General features: G+C 41.1%; 1 protein-coding gene across 4 annotated transcripts; it reads left to right on the top strand.

The window, feature by feature from the left end:
- The first annotated feature begins 12,829 nt into the window (after positions 1-12,829).
- On the top strand, positions 12,830-16,453 carry LOC123085369 (uncharacterized). 4 transcript variants are annotated; one of them, XR_006439706.1, is made up of 6 exons: positions 12,834-13,324; positions 14,062-14,136; positions 14,467-14,577; positions 14,828-14,912; positions 15,401-15,661; positions 16,144-16,453. XR_006439706.1 is itself a non-coding variant. In XM_044506995.1 (4 exons), the coding sequence occupies exons 2-4, from the start codon at positions 14,893-14,895 to the stop codon at positions 16,307-16,309; spliced, it is 447 nt and encodes a 148-aa protein (XP_044362930.1). In that variant the 5' UTR covers positions 14,062-14,577; positions 14,828-14,892; the 3' UTR covers positions 16,310-16,453. The 4 variants fall into 4 exon arrangements, 1 of the variants encoding a protein (XP_044362930.1); XR_006439707.1 differs by having other exon boundaries at positions 12,834-13,331; XR_006439705.1 differs by having other exon boundaries at positions 12,830-13,230; positions 14,062-14,577.
- Positions 16,454-17,223: the final 770 nt, after the last annotated feature.

The raw sequence follows: 17,223 nt of genomic DNA, 5'->3' as shown, positions 1-17,223 counted from the left end.
GATGGAGGGAGTTGTCGGAGCACAACAAGACAAAGATATATCTTAAATATTTCGGGCTAACAAGGCGCGGGTTGAAGAGGCGGGAGTGTTGCAGCACGATAGACAGAGACGCTAGCTTGAATTTTCGGCATAACAAGGCGTGGCTTGAAATTTCGGAAGAACAAGCTTAACGTGTACCCAAAAAAAGACAATTTGCACCTCAACACGCACAACACACACACACAAACACCATTTAGACTAGAGTAAGGTACACATGCATTGCACGCATGAGATTTGGCAACCAAATTATGAATAAATACCACATTATAACATGCAAGCTTTGAGTCATATATGCATGATATAGATGTTCATTTAATTCTTATAGTTCATTTCATTCAAAATCATCTAGTTTTTATAAGAAAGCTAATCTATTTTAAGATTCATGGAATTGTGCGTCGTAAGACATAAAGTAAAAACAAATAATGGCAAATCATGTAGAAAAACATTTGGGCAATTCTGATACGGAAGATTCTAGAACAAATAAGAAGTGCTTGTGTTTTGATGTTTGTGCATTATGCTTAAGTTCAACCATGGTGTCTTCTAGATTATACATGTGGCGAAATCTGGTGGAATCTAGATGATATCCAACGGCGAGTAGTGCTCAAATTTGCCATCTTTGGACCATCGGATTCGCCTCATCCAACGACCATCTTTCAAAGTTAAAGTTACCCGCACACAATATATATAGGGGTATATATAGATATGTGATGCGAAAGCCGCCCATCATCTCCAATTAGAATAGTGTGTCCATGCACGGATGCGACTTGGCCAAATGATGGCTGCCATCGGTATCTCAAATTCAAATCAGTCTGACCTTGCTCAATGTGTATACATTACAACATGCTTGTTTCCAAACCATACCGCGCAGTTCTCCGTTATATTCATGCATGCATGGGTTTCAAACATCAGGATCTCTTATTCAAATATTTGAATTCAACTTTACATTGATTATGACCTCACCTATTCTTTTACACCCACACAGTAGTCTTCTCTTTATAATTGTACCACTAACTTTCTCTCATGCATGCATGCATGCACACACACTACCAGTCGACATTATCCATCACATGCATGCAATCTTTTTCTTCAGGTCGGTCTCCCATGAAGGCACACACCCACACACATCCCCCTCTCCATCATATCGGGCATTCTTTATCTCTCATGCGTGCATGCGCAACGATTGATGTTCCTCTATGTATGTGTGTATGTAGTTAGGTCTTTCATAGTTTTCCATACAAATTGATCAATTGATATATCCAGTGAGGTCTCACCCTCTTTCGCACGTTCACATCGATCAATCTATACCTCTCTATATAGGATTAACATATATAGCTAATACACCCACATTAATTATGTATCCAATGTCCCCCTCTCATCATCCATGCCTTCCACTTCATCTCTCAGACGCGTGCACAATGGCGAAGACAGGGGCAGTAAGGGCCCTGCCCCCTCCCCCCTAACATCACTATATATCGAGGCTAATATGAATGTGATCATTAGACAATTGCTGCTAAAAATGGTTTAAGTTCATGAATTGACCCTCCTCGTAAAGGATTAGCAATGCTTGGCCCCCTAGCTCATTTATTTTTCATGGCTCCGCCACTGCGCGCAACAGCGCACGTGTTCGCCCCCTCTCTCTAAATATCGATCTCGCGGTTGTGCATTCCTTCATAGTCTCCCTCCACTTGGCCCCTCACACCATCTTCTAGCCCCCCACCGGATTTTGCCACATGTACAATCTAGCAGACTCCATGGTTGAACTTAAGCATAATGTACAAACCTCAAAACAACAGTGGTTCTCTTTTGTTCTAGAATCTTCCGTATCATAACTGCCCAAACTTTTTTTTCTAGTTGAATTGTCATTATTTGTTTTTACTTTATGCTTTACAACGCACAATTCCATGAATCATAAAACATATTAAGAGATTCTTTGATTCAAATGATTCTCAAAGGTATTTTGGAGGATTCTAATCATTAGGAATTTTTCCTATCTTGGTTGTTTGATTCGTAGGATTGTAAACCATAGGATTTTTTCCATATGATTCATTTGCACTAGATTTCATAGGAAACATCCCATCCACTCAAACCTCTTTGAAAAAATTCTGCGTTTTTCTATGCACAATCAAACACTCGTACAATCCTGTAGGATTCAAGACGACATTCCACTATAATCCCATGTTTTTTCTATTCCCGCATTCTTAGCTTTTTTATAAAAACTAATTGATTTTGAATGAGATGAACTATAAGAATTAAACGAAGGGCTACATCAGGCATATATGACTCAGAGCTTACATGCTATAGTGTGGTATTTATTCATAATTTGGTTGCAAAATCTGATGCGTGCAATGCACGTGTACCTTACTAGTACTTCGAGTATGTGCAAAACACGTAAATTAGAATACCAATGGCACGCTACACAGTGTCTCTCTTACAGTTCATGAAGCCACGTGGCACATGTGGAGGCGTTGTCGCGACCTCCTTGCATGGATTGATCACAGTGATGTGCTGCTGGTTCCAGAAGAATGTACTCGTCCTCTCAGAGCCATACTGGCGGTACATGCACGAAGTGAAGATGTGCACGCACGCCACACATGCACTCATTCCCTCGCACACACACGCGGGTACACGGGCGGACACAATTTTGTACCAAGATCCACCCCATGTGATAATTTGACGCGTGTAAAGTCATTCACTTCATTGATGGTTAATTAATACAGCGCATGCAAATTGAGTGGACGTGAGGGCGGAAGAAAGACATTATTACTCCACTGCGTGCATGCGAGTAGTTAAATCATGGGTTGCTAGTAGTACTTCCATTGGTCTCCTTCGCATTTTATGCCAATTTTTGATAGTAACATAATATTTACGCATTTGAGCAGTGTAGTACTTGAAATTTATGTTCCGCTAAACTCATCGGGAGCCGTTTCGGGCCTCGAAACCAAAACCATCAATTAATCTTTACCTTGTTCCCATCACATTCGAAAGCCTGCTCACACCTACTAGTACGTACCAAACCTTAACATGTTCCCACTATGCAGATATTAGTACTAGTGCTAGTACTTAGGTTATAAAAAGGGAACTACCTAACCGAAAATTACTCTACCTTTCCTCCTCATAAGTGCTTCTTCTTCGTCCATCGTTGCCATGGCCGGTGAGCAGAGCTCTAGGCCGAGAACTACTCGCAACAAGGGAGCGGCAACCAAGGCTGCGGGAAAAAAAGAGAGGGCTCGCCGCCACGCAGAGACCTCAAAAAATCTCTCACGGGCAGGCGATGGCTCCCAGGAGCGCCCTAGCCGCGGAGGCGAACATGCCGAGCTAGCGGAGCTGGAGTCGTTATCCCTCGACGGCATGCCCGATCAGCTTAATAAGCACCTCAATAAGCAGAAGGAGTTCATCCAAGGCTTGATGGAGTTGCTGAAGGAGAGCCTCGACGACATGCCCACTGAGCTCAATCAATAGGGGGAGTTGACCGCCGGCTTGGTGATGCTGCTGAAGAAGAGCATTGCCTCGGAGAAGAAGGCAACCGGCAAAATCCCGCGACTTCAGGAGGACAAGGCGAAGCTCTACCACGAGATCGACCTGTTGAAGGAGAAGAACGCCGGCTGGAAGAAGCTGCATGAGAATAGTAGTTCCTCGATGAAGATGCTGCAGACCCTCATCATGGAATAGAAGGAGGAGTTGGCGAAGCTCCGCATCAAGCACCCGGCTGCTGTCAAGGTACATAATGCGGCCATGGAACAGATGATGAAGGCTCGCGTCGAGAAATCCCGCGTCATGGACATGATGAAGAAGATGGCGGAGGAGACACGCAAGGAGATGGAGGTCGTGGAGGCGATGAAGAAGCAGTTACGACTCCGCGGTGAATTAGATCATTTGGGGTGATAATCTTCCTTCTTCTTTTGCTCTGTGTTTCATCTTTTGCTTCGGGTGTTTCGCCGCACGTGTCATGTTCTCTGCAAGGCATGAATAGAACAATGGTTTTTTTGAGGGAATGAATAGAACAATGCTAACAATGAGATGACTAGCAAATTAGATCATTTTTTTATCGCCATATGGCACTGGGCTGTCGTGTTTCGTGCTCCTCCATCGCAGTACTACTCTAGTGGAAAACTTGAGTATATCGCACGGTTCTTCGCTCCTACTCGATCAGGTCATCGGCGCATTTATACGAGCAGTCAAATCACAAGGCCCCGCCTTCCAGCAGTAATGAGCCGTCAAATCACAAAGGCCCTCGCCTCTCATGAAACCGACCAAGCTAGACTGCCCCGCCCTCTAGCCTTTTAAAAAATGTATAGTTTTGTACATCAGTAGTATCGATGGATTGCGCCATGGAGCAAAACTTGAAATTTTAAAAAAGGTGGTACATATAGAGAGCGCTCGTCGCCAAATTATGCATATAGTACTATTAAAAAGGCTAGTCACAATAATGGTGTCCAGCACAACCCACCCCTCAAATAAAACTAAGAGGGTGCTTTGATACGTTTTAGTCCCATGACAAAAAGTAGTGGGACTAAAACATGCTAGCCTCACCCAGGCTTGGATCCAAATACTAAAAAGGCTAAAATCAAGTTAATGAGCATTTATTATCCTCCAAACCCTCCAATCCAGAACTCGCTTGTGTTAAAAGAGAGGAGTTAAATGAGTAGAGAGAGGACTAATCCACATTTTAGTAGGCGTACCCCTGACTAAAAAAATTTAGTCTCAAGACTAGTTTTAGCCCCTCTTTAGTCAGGGGTGCTTGGAACTTTTGCCTCTTAAAGAGACTATTTTTAGTCAGACTAAAATAAGTCCCTTGGATCCAAGCACCCTCTAAGAATCCTGGAATTCTTTGACAAAACTAAGCACCCTGAAATTCTTTGACAACTAAACTGCTGGCTATATGATGTTGGCCATATATATTGTACGTATATAATGTGAAGAAACGAGTGGTAGTACTATACCAACTAAAAGATGAAATGTAAGAAATACTAGTATGTACGTACTGAATAGTTAAAGTAACGAGAAGAAACATAACATAGTTCTGCTGGGGGCTCAGCACAACACACCCCTCAAATTAAATTAAGCACACCTGAAATTAAACTTTGCAACTATTCCGGTAGACACTGCATTAGAACAACCATGAGCAACAACACTGCCACCTTACTCGGAGTCGTCGTCCACGTCCTCGACTTCGTCCTTGTCCCTCTTCCTCTTGGCCGATACTTCTTTGCTTGAACCGCACACTTGGCTGTTGCTCTTCATCCAACCCTTGTAGATATTGAAGCAAAGGTAGCCATCCATTGCAGCGTAGTGGATGTGGTCTATATCTAGTACATTCCGCTACCATGCATGACGATGAAACGTGTATGGAGGTTTCTCCAGTTTACCGTACGAAGGATGAACCATGGCTCCTGCCAGGGTCAGCATTGAAGGCTGACGAAAGGACACCAGCCGATTCTTCTGGAGGTCGAAGGTGTTGCCTATAATGAGGCCTATCCGACGCAAGACTTCTTTGTCGTTACCAAAGTCTACAGTAACGAATTTGACTAGGTTGCTCTGGAGGAAGTCCTTAAAATCCTGGCACTCAACGTCGGCATGGCATATGTGGTAGACCAAGCATAAGTCATGCACGCAAACCTGGATCACGGCGAGCTTCTTCCTCTCTTCTTCCTTTAGATCCTTCTCTGGTCCCAGGACTGTGGTGTACTCAACATCTAGCCCAGCGACCCACTCATCATCTGAGTCTTCGAACATGCGTCTGAAGCAAGAAAGGCATCCTTTCACCGTCGCGGAAGAACGGGTGTAGATGACGTCGGACTCATCGCCGGTGATGGTTCTAACCTTGTACTCACCATCGATCGTGGAGATTTGGGAGGAGGGTTAGGATTAGTGGAACTACCGTAATGTGAATGGACGGGACGACTAGGAGCGAACCGCCGTAGTATTGAAGGACATGCAGGGACGAGTAGGAGCGAACTGCCAGCGTGCGAACGGCAGGGTAGTGGCTTTCCATTCTCCCTTGATCACGGGGCCCCACCTGTCCAACAGTAACTCGCTGTCAAATCACACAGTCCTACGTTTGCAGCAGCCTACTCCCTCGTCTTCTCGCGTCTTTGTCGAACCGACTAGGCGGAACTGCCCCGCCGCCTACCGCGCAGGAAAATCCCCGCCCTCGACTTTTAAATAGTATACAGTATACTAATTTTGTATCCATGGATTGCGCCCGCGCCATGGAGCAAAGCGTCTAGAAAATGGCGGTACACTGTTTTATTTTTAGTAAATGCTTAGTTGAATTAATAGAACTAGTTTATTTAGTTGAATTAATAGAACTAGTAAGTGTTTAATGTTTCACCTATATATGAACATATGTTAGATATTAATGTCAAATGTTAAATGAATTAGATATAAATTATATGTTAGATATATATTTAATTTAGTTATATGAGATTTGATTATCTAATTAACATTTTATTATATAGAACTGGCTACCTTATTTTTAATAAGAAAATTAATAGAACTAGTTTAGTTGAATTAGTTGAATTAATTAGTTGAACTAGTTAGTTGAATTAGTTGAGCTACTTTATTTAGGTATATTTTTCGTAAGTTCTTAGTTGAATTAATTAGTTGAACTAGTTGAATTAACAGAATTAGTTGAATTAATAGAACTAATAAGTGTTTAATGTTTCACCTATGAATATAGGAATGTCGTCTGACGACGAACACGATTTCATTATGTGTGAATACTGCGAAGACCAGCGCGGCCTGTGCGGCAGAAATTTTCTAGTTGATGATAGATGCTTCAGCATCAAGCTGGATGAGAACTTCGAAGTGGATACAGTAAGTCACAACGACAAGTCTTTTTTCGTAATTAAGCATGACTTATGCTTCATTTGCTTCAACTTTTAATTTTAATTTTTCACTAGTCTACTAGTGTATCCCCTGTCATGCAAGAACTTTTGTCTTGGATAAGATAGGTTTCAATCCTAACGAAACTATGAAGGTAAAAAGAGTTTACTTGAAGACCGAGCATGGTTATACCTTCAATGTCAAATTATATAATGCAGACACATACACCTATTTTGAATGCAAAACTTGGCAAGCACTATGCAAGGCTTATGCATTTGAGCCTGATATGGTTATCACCTTTGATATTCGTCCGGAAGATAATATTGAAGGTAATAGAGACATCTGGGTCGATGTGCATACGCCTCCAGTTCTACCATTATGTGAGTTTCTCAACCATATTTATGTCTTCGATATGAGATTATTTGAACCAGTTGAATTAATAGATCTCAATTTATATTGACAGCTTATTTCCAATCAAGCAAACATGTCCAGTGCTTGGTAGACAGGACCGTCCACTGTCCCGGGGCTAAACTAAACTGTGAGGAGACAAGTCATTACGTTTCATGGCTTGATGATCTTGATGTTGTCAAGACAAATTTTTTCCTGCACTTAGAAATGTTAGTACTCAAAACATGCGACGAATAGTGTTCATACTGAACTACGGTCACATATATTTAGGAAAGATGGTAAGATTTCTACTATTTCTCCTCAATGCATCTTTTGCATACATTTTTTAAGCTAAACTTCATTGCTATGTATGTTACTATACGATGTTCTTCAACAGGGACTCTCGATGAATGTTGTGCCTGATTGGATCGAGACTAAAGGTACCATGAATATTGTTAGCTTACGGCCAAGATATCCTACAATGCACTTTAGTGCATTCAGGTTTTCTAATAGCGGGGAATGCTTAATAGTAAAAGACTAGAGCAAAATTGTTAACGATCGCAGAGAAGTACTAGGGGGCAGCAATCAGAAGCGCAACCCACGATTAGGAGACAGGTTCATCTGCATGCTCCAATATGATGAATCAGGAAAGCTATACATGCTCTATGCTATTTTACCTAAGAGAGCAGCAGGAGTGATTAATTAGCTAGTTCATGCTCTTAGTACTTGTCCTCTCATGTCCGTGTTCTTCGTCCTGAACTTAATCTCAAAGAGTGATTTGCTTTTGTGGTGTTATGAACGCTTATAATATCATTACCATGTTGAACTCGATGATATCTTTGCTTCTGGTATAAGTGAATGTTTCTTCTTTAAGCTAGTGTTGGTGGTGATTAGATAGCGGTAATGACTATATGATGATTAAGTAGTGGTAATGAGATGACTATTATATGATGATTTTTAGCTAGCTATGAAAACTGTTGTTCGTGATGATATATATGATGCAAGAGTTTTATATTAATATGATGATGATGATGATAATGATGAGTTATTATATCATTTATGAAAGAAACCGCAGATTAGTTTCAACTGGATGGATTCTAGCTAAGTGATCAAGTATATGCCATATCCATATTACCTCGATCACTTAATTAGGTGATCAAGTATATATAATATGGATATGACATATACTTGATGACTTAGTTAGGATCCACATGCATCCAGTCAAACTAATCTGCAGTACATTCACCTAATGATTTAACAACTCATTATAATGTAAAACAATCACTAAATTAAATTGAAAACACAAAATTAAAGTAAAAATAAAAAATAAAACCAAAACACACCCAAACATTTAGTACCGGTTGGTGTTACCAATCGGTACTAATGTCCTACGTGCCCACGGAGCTGGCTCGTGCCACATGGTTGCCCTTTAGCACCGGTTCATGCTGAACCGGTACTAAAGGGGGGGGGGGCTTTAGTGCCCGCACTTTAGTGCCGATTACCGAACCGTCACTAAAGGGCCTTACGAACCGGTGCTATTGCCCGGTTCTGCACTAGTGGATGCCCATCATATTAGGACTAAATTCATAACCTAAGAAAATTACTATGATGTTTACAGACTCTCAAAATAACATAAGTGAAGCATGAGAGTTCAACAATTTCTATAAAATAAAGCCACCACCGTGCTCTAAAAATATATAAGTGAAGCACTAGAGCAAAATTGCCTAGCTCAAAAGATATAAGTGAGGCACATAGAGTATTCTAATAAATTCACGATTCATGTGTGTCCCTCTCAAAAGATGTGTGCAGAAAGGATGCTTGTGTCAAACTAAAAAGCAAAAACTTATATCATACAAGAGGCTCCAAGCAAAACCCATATCATGTGGTGAATAAAAATATAGCCTTAAGTAAATTTCCGATGGAACTATGCCATCTGGGGCATCCCCAAGCTTAGATGCTTGGCTGTCCTTGAATATTACCTTGGGGTGCCTTGGGCTACCCAATATTAGGCTTTTGCCACTCCTTATTCCATAGTCCATCAAATCTTTACCCAAAACTTGAAAACTTCACAACACAAAACTCAACAGAAAATTCATGAGATCCGTTAGTATAATAAACATTCTTTATTTATATTGGTGTAATATCTACTGTATTCCAACTTCTCCATGGCTCATACCCCCGATACTACCCATAGATTCATCTAAATAAGCAAACGACACATAGAAAACAGAATCTGTCAAAAACAGAACAGTCTACAGCAATGAGAAAACTTAGTATACTTCTGTAACTCCAAAAATTCTGAAGAATTAGGAAAATCTAGGAAATTCGTGTATCAATCTTGTGTAAAGAATTCAGCACGCTTCTGTGATTTTTAAAAATTGTTTTACTGGGCGCAAAAGTTTCTATTTTTCAACAAGGTCAAATCAACTATCAGCATAGACCATCCCAAAGGTCTTGCTTGGCTCAAATACTAATTAAAACACCAAAACACAATTAATATAGAGGTAATCATGTTTAATTTCATAAAAACAGAAAAGAAAAATATTGGGTTGTCTCCCAACAAGCGCTTTTCTTTAAAGACTTTTAGCTAGACATTGATAATTTTAATGATGCTCACATGAAATACAAGAATTGAAGCACAACGAGAGCATCATATAGCATGTGAAAATCACATCTAAGTCTAACATACTTCCTATGCTGTAGCGATCCGACCTCAGGCGGTCAAATCTCTGTGTATAAGTGTTATCTCTGGATCGGTAATGCTGACACACACAGTACTTGAATGATTTATAACAGAGTGGCAATCACACACTTATTACATAGAATGTCTCAAAAGAGAACTTATTACAATAAATATGGCTTAATAAAGATAGCAGCGGAAGGCTTGGAAGATAAAGTGAGTCCATCAACTCCAACGGCATAGCTGAGTGCACGACAATGACCTAGCGCACCTTACTCTTCGTCTGAAAAAGTCTGCAACATGATATGTTGCAGCCCGAAATGGGTCAGCACATGGAATATGCTGGCAAGATAACACAATAGAGCAATGAACAAGTAAAAGCTATCACTACATGCATATATGGCTGGTGGAGGCTCTATGGTTATAATGTTTTGCGAAAAGCCGATTTTCCCTACAACAAAGGAATATATTTTATTTAACTATCATGGTAGTTGATAAACATTGAGAATGGTAAATCCCCATCTCAATCCCAATTAAAACAAGTAATTAATGACCCAACAAAATTAATTTAGAGTGATGAGATCAACATGATAATTCAAGAACCAGATACTCAAGATGTCCATAACCGGGACACGACTAATCATGATTAGTTTGTACACTCTGTAGAGGTTTGCGCACTTTTCTCCACAAGACTCGATCTCCTCCGTTGGATTTCTCGCACTACATGGTGTTTGAGAAACGGATGACCGAGACACAGTCTTTCAAAAGCACTAACTCTTTACTCTGGGTGGACAGGCACACCTACTTTCCCCTACATCTGCTAGCCCACCACTGAAAGAGGTCATGCAACATACTCAACTATGCTAGAGCCCATAATAGCTTGTGGCTGCACACGAAAGTTTATAGCATGAATAATCTTATGATCCCTTTGAGCCTGGGTGGCGAACCAAAAGGATAGCACTGGTATATCCCTAGGTACCCGCAACCAATCCACCCAGATGTGTGTTTAAGTAGCCACTTTAAGTTAACCATTAATGAACAATCTCACATCTATCGTGGATACACTCAAACCCAATCCACGTCTACGAGCATAGCATGGCAATATAAGCATCATGTAGAAATAACTCCCAAGGGTTTGATAATAAAAGGGCAATATGATCTACCTCATCATCTACTTCCCAAACCCACATGTTAAGAGATCCTACTCATGCAATGTTTGATGATTGTGTCTAATGCATAAAAACCGGGTAATAAGGGGTATGATCAATGTGTTACTTGCCTTGCTGATGATCCGCAAAACCTAGAGACTCATAGTAGCACGCTGCGCACTCCGGAAATTCTATCGCAAACAAACAATAGTATACATAAGCAATCAAGCATAGACGCAAGGGGAAAACTCAAATAAGAAGATCCAAGTCTTAAATTTCAACTAAAGAGATTCGATTTGCAAAAAGAATCGATCAAATCAGAACTACGGAACTGAAACTACGATCAAAAGAACTTTAAATTCAAATTTGCTTGAAACCAAAGCTTAAATTGGAAAAATCATGTTCAAGTTGATTAACTGGAAAGAGGGGCTCGAGACGAAGATTTTGGCGTTGGTTTCACTGGATTTGGACGCACTACACCACGGTAGAGGTTAGGTGACACACTTCTGTGGGCAAAGGTCTATTAATCTCTATAGGAGATCTGTCGGTGTAGCTTTGAAGCTTTGTAATCAGATCATATGTCGGCCAATGTACATAATTATGGACAAACTATGTGTTGGAAATCATGCAACGACGATGTATATGTCGGCAACCACTTACTGACATATCATCTGTCGGTAGATGTGCGCGTCCTGATAGTTTTTCAGTCGGCATAGGTATGTGTTTAACGACATAAAATATGTCGGCGTAGGTAGGGTGTATGGACATAGATTAAGTGTCGGCGTATGTGGACACATGTCAAGCAAGGAAAGGCGAAGCAACTGCCGCGTGAATTAGGCGCGAGAGGCCAAAAATTTCGCTGCTGGCGGCCCACTTTTCACCTCACCTTGGCCAAGTACCCCCAAAGGAACCTGTAGCCTCACATCCCCTCACTTTAAGAGAGAATTTCTTATTTAACACTGTCTAAAAATTTTGTTTCTTATTTGACACTGAAAAAATATTTCTTCCCTATCTAACACAACCTTTAAATTTTATTCCCAATATAACACTTCCATCCATTTTTTGTGCAAATAGTGTTAAATGGCACATGAAATGACAATTGTGCCCTCAGACATCTATTCAATCATTTTCTTTATATTAGACTTAGGTTTTCTAGTTCTAATCAAGTCTCTGATAGTGCATAGACGTGCTTACTGTCAAGACTGCTTCGTGCTTACCGTTAAGACTGCTTTGTACAACAGGAAAAAAGATTGAGAAGTGTAAAAAATTGCAGGAGCGACATGACCAACAAATCTCTTCGACCTGTTTGTTCTATTCACCAAGCTAACGCAAGCAAGACTCAACGCTCAAGTACGTACATACATACGCGGCTAGAGACAAGCACGTTCTGCATCTAGGAAAAAATTAATCAAGCTGCATGTATTTCTGAGCTAGCATTGCACGTACGTGCGCTACTTGGGTGAATCGACTTGGCATTCTAAAACTGACACTTCACCACGGGCTCACGCAACACTCGTCCGCTCCTGTCCGCTGCGCCTTCGACGTCCCCACCACCATGTCTTGAGAAGTTTTTCAGCCAGAATCAGGGGTAAACTTGTCATTTCACGTGTCATTAAACACCGTTAGGTCAAAAAATGGACGAAAGTATTATATTAGGAACAAAATTTAAAGTTGGTGTTAGATAGGGAAGAAATATTTCTTCAGTGTTAAATAGGGAAACGAAATTTAAAATAATGTTAAATAAGGAATTCTTCTCACTTTAACCCTATCCGCCCCGCCCCTGCCCCCAATTTCCTCCGCCGCCGCCGTCCTCGGACCCGTCCCTGCCGCCACCGGCGGCCATAGCCTCGAGCTCCCGCCCCTGCATTGCCTGCCTTCCCTTGGCCTCTTCGCTGCCACCACATGGGCATCTTCGTTGGCCCGAGTCCCCACCGATGGTGGTGAGAATATCCCATTTCCCCTAACCCCATCGCTGCATGCCTTCCCCAGTGCCGCGGCCGTCGACAGCCCCGTCCGCCGGGGCCTTCACCGCCCACCGCTAGCTGAGGTCCAAGACAGCGCCCTCCTCTTGCTCCTCTCAGGGAAGGATCTCGTCTCCAGCAAGCTCGACCAGGCGCCCACGCCGCCACCAAAAGCGCGATGTCTTGAAAGGTTTCTGCAAAGTTCGTCTACTCGTCACCAACAGCAACGCTCACCCTCGGCGACTACATAAGTTTGCATATTGGCATGTACCCCCGTTTCTGTTGTATGTGGTCTGTTGCATCCTTAGCCTCTCTGGAATAATTTGTGCTATGTTGCGTCCTAGGAAAAATTATCTTTTGTCTTTCTCATATGCCTGCCTAGTTGGTTGTATCTATTAGATTGGTCTGACAAGCTGTAGTCTGTTCTGTGATGCTTTATTTCTCTAAAAATGCCATGGATCTGAATTTTTCCAGTTACTCTGTTATGGATCTGGTTTAACTCTAATGTTGATGCACTATTGTTCTCATTGCAGACTATTAATGCATTTAGTTCTCTGTGAAAAATTTCAGTTACTTTGTTTGGTTAATTTGTGATGTGCGACTATTTTGTCAGGCATCAAGTAATACTTCTGTTGGTGCGTGAAGTTCAACAAAATAGTGTAAAAGTAAACCTTGATTTTATTTTGGAGACACAAGAAAGACACAGACATATAAAATGTCATAGAGACAATGGCATATATATGTCATTGGGAAAATGAATGCACATGTAGGAAATTGTTGGTCTGGTGTCCTGTTTTAATACTGGTCTGGACCATCTGAATATAAATCCTATGTAAACCTTGGGAACTTATCACTGGATCTTATTGTTGCGTTGTAAGCTTGATTGCTGATCTACAACATGGTTATGCTTTATGTCATGTCTTCACCTTTGTTTGACCTTTAGATTCAGTATGTGGCTCCATGCAAGTTTGATCACTGGCATATAATAATATGATGATAAGCTTCATTGTTTTATTTTCAGGTTGTGCTAGAGGCATGCCGCTGGCACCGATGGGCCCTCATTTATCTTATACAATCCATTTCAGAATATGACGTGGTAAGTCTGCAAATGGAATGGATGGATCCATCATTTTGCCATCCTGATGCTTGTACAGGGTTTCCTTTTTGTTGACCAGTTCAACTAGTCCATCATCTTAAACTAGGCTCGAGAAATGAAGGTTCAGTTTATGAGAAACAATTTAAATATGTATCAGCTTACTATCTTGGCACATGAGCTATTTTTCAGTCAACGCGTGGCGGGTCCACTTGGAACTGAATAGGCACTGGTCCTTCTTCTTCTTACTCTCCATGAGCCCCTTATACTACTGCTATGGTTTATGTGCCTACTTTTAACTCTGTCAACTAAAATTGGGTTGCTTTGTTTCAGCTGATCTGATACTGTGGGTGGGATCTATAGAACAACCTTGAAATCTGTCTGCGACCAGTCCACATTCTGCACCACTCCCACAACTTGAACACCAAGGTCTTTGCCATTTAAGTAAGTCTCTGCACCCCGAATGGCTTATTTCAAAGTGTAGAGGGTAGTTTGCAACTGAATGGCTCAGTTTGTCCTGCGACTGTGTCATGTGTAATTTAAATTCACTACTGCATGCACTAGCCGTTGTAACTGTGGCTCTGTTGTATTAGGGAATGCTCTGCTAATGTTTATTGTGGAACTCATGACCGGTATTTGAAACAATTCAGTGGGCATTACATAACAGCTGGACACTACTTTTATTTTATGGTAGATGGTTGAGAGAATAAACTGGATGGCTGACAATCCGAGAAGGGCGTTGAACAAAGTGGTGGTATCATGGTCAATTATCTGTACAGGTATGCTTTTAGCCTTTTAGTGTGTTTAGAAGTTACAAGATGGCATGATTTGTTTCTCTGTATGTAGGATCTATCTGCATGCATACTATATTTATCGGCTTTATTCATATTGATGTCTTCCCAAAGCAGCTACGTATTAGAATAGAAGCAATAGGGCCCTGAACCAATGAACCCTTTTTTGGCCGATAAAAAGCAGTACATACCTGCTTAGTTCGATAATTTTTTAATACTCCATGCCTTGGAAATTAACTCTACATGCCGTAGAGATGTTGTTCTTTGACTTGAGTGATATTTGAGCGATTAAACTGACTCAGTCCTGTACTTTTTATTCTTAAATTCAGTGTTGTACCTTGATATGCCTATGCCAATTGCACATAATTATAGAGTAAAAAATAGATGCAATTAGTGCAGTTACATACAGTTGTCATCATTACAATGCTCGACACTGAGAAACAAGTTACTAATCCATTTATTCTTGCTGACAATAGCTGGGAACCACAACCACCAGCATGCTGTGTGGGCAATGGGCAGAGAGCAGATGGCTACATCGCTGGGAACCATGGTCACCCACATGCAGCAGATAACGAATGGTGGATGGAAGGCTACCTCGCTGGGAACCATGGTCACCCACATGCAACAGATAACGAATGGTGGATGGAAGGCTACCTCGCTGGGAACCAGGACCATGACTTATTATGGGAAATCGGTGGCGAACGGATGGCTACCTCGCCGGGTACCTCAACTCCTAGGTACATTTTTTGTTTCAGTAGTAATTAGCTTACATGCTATTGCATAAGAACAGTTTCTAAAATGTCACTTTACAAGGTTCCTGGCCTATATATGTTGACACTAAATTGCTTGTGTATATATGTGTCATTGTTTCCTTTTTTATCCATGGTTATGTAGCTCTTAATCATGAAAATCTAGAGAGGTTGTGAAAGAGTTTGTCCTTTCTTCAGTAAATGCATATGTAATAGGCTATAAAATAAGCTACTAGGTTGTATGATCTCTGTTTCAGATGGTCAATACCTTTATTGTTGATAAAACTGCAAGCACAGGAAAATAGTTCTATATAGTACTATGTGAGCAAATAATAACTTTTGTAGAAACTATATTGTTAACTATGATATCATGAGGATTTATTGATCGAATCTGTGTTAATCCACAAATGAGCTTTGAACACCTTGAGCTGATTCCACTTTCTTGGCAATTTTTTGTGAAAATATTTCAGGCACTTGGCCAACTGGTGCATGGACGTGATGACTTTGTGGCGTTTATGGACCAATCAACTTGTAATCATGGATCTTATGTGTCTTCTAGACCATTTGTTGTTTTGTTATTTCGGAGCTTGCATTTTGTGCATGTGGATACAGACTTGTATGTTCTGGACCATCTAGTTGAAGTCTCTCATACCAGCAAATAGCGCTATCTTTTTGTGACTTGTGTGTTCTGGATGATTGTTAAGATGGTAAAAACTATGCTTTGTCAAGATTGATGTGTTTGTCATATGCACGTTTGTGAATATATTTCATTGTTGTACAGTATGTGTTCATCTTGAACCTGCTTCTAGATGTGCGGATAATGATTGCATCTGTTTAGAGCTTGTATATATTGTTTTGGCTGCATGTCTTTACCGGCAATTTATCTGTCGGCAAAAGGCAATATCTGTCGGTGTAGGTAGGGTGTAGTCTGATAGACTATCTGTTGGCATAGATATGGTGTATGTGGCTAATAAAGTGTCGGCATAAGTAGGGTGTATGTGGACACGCTATCTATCGGCAAAGGTAGGGTGTATGTTCTCTTATAAAGTGTCAGCATATGTAGGGTGTATGTGGACATACCATCTGTCGGCGTAGGTAGGGTGTATGGCGACTAAAAAAGTGTCGGGAAGTAAACAACTGTCGGCAATACCTTTGCTCACAGCAAGTCCTCCGACTCTTTCATCTTTCTGTCAGCATTGGTGTTAGCTACAACTCACGGAAGCTCTATCGTGGTGTAGTGACGAACGGTTAAAACGTTGCGAGGGTTTGAAGATCAGGGGCTAATCTACTATAAAAATAATCGTGGATAGATCCCTGGCCGAAAATAAAATAAAAAGAAAAAAACTACGGCGCGAACGTTCGTTAACAGAGACGAACGGGCGAAAAGTGTTCGTTAAAACGAACTAATGAACGAACGTTCGTTGAATAACCTAAACCAAGAAAACCAGAGAAAAACCGAACCGATCTAAAAAAACCGATCTAGGGTTTAAAAAACGGCGGCGGCTTTGCGGGTTTGTTACGGGTTCTCGGGCGAAAATAGGCGGCGGCGG

The sequence above is a fragment of the Triticum aestivum genome, chromosome 4A (genome assembly GCF_018294505.1).
Source record: "Triticum aestivum cultivar Chinese Spring chromosome 4A, IWGSC CS RefSeq v2.1, whole genome shotgun sequence".
Taxonomy (NCBI): domain Eukaryota; kingdom Viridiplantae; phylum Streptophyta; class Magnoliopsida; order Poales; family Poaceae; genus Triticum; species Triticum aestivum.
This window is presented reverse-complemented; position numbering and strand designations above follow the sequence as displayed.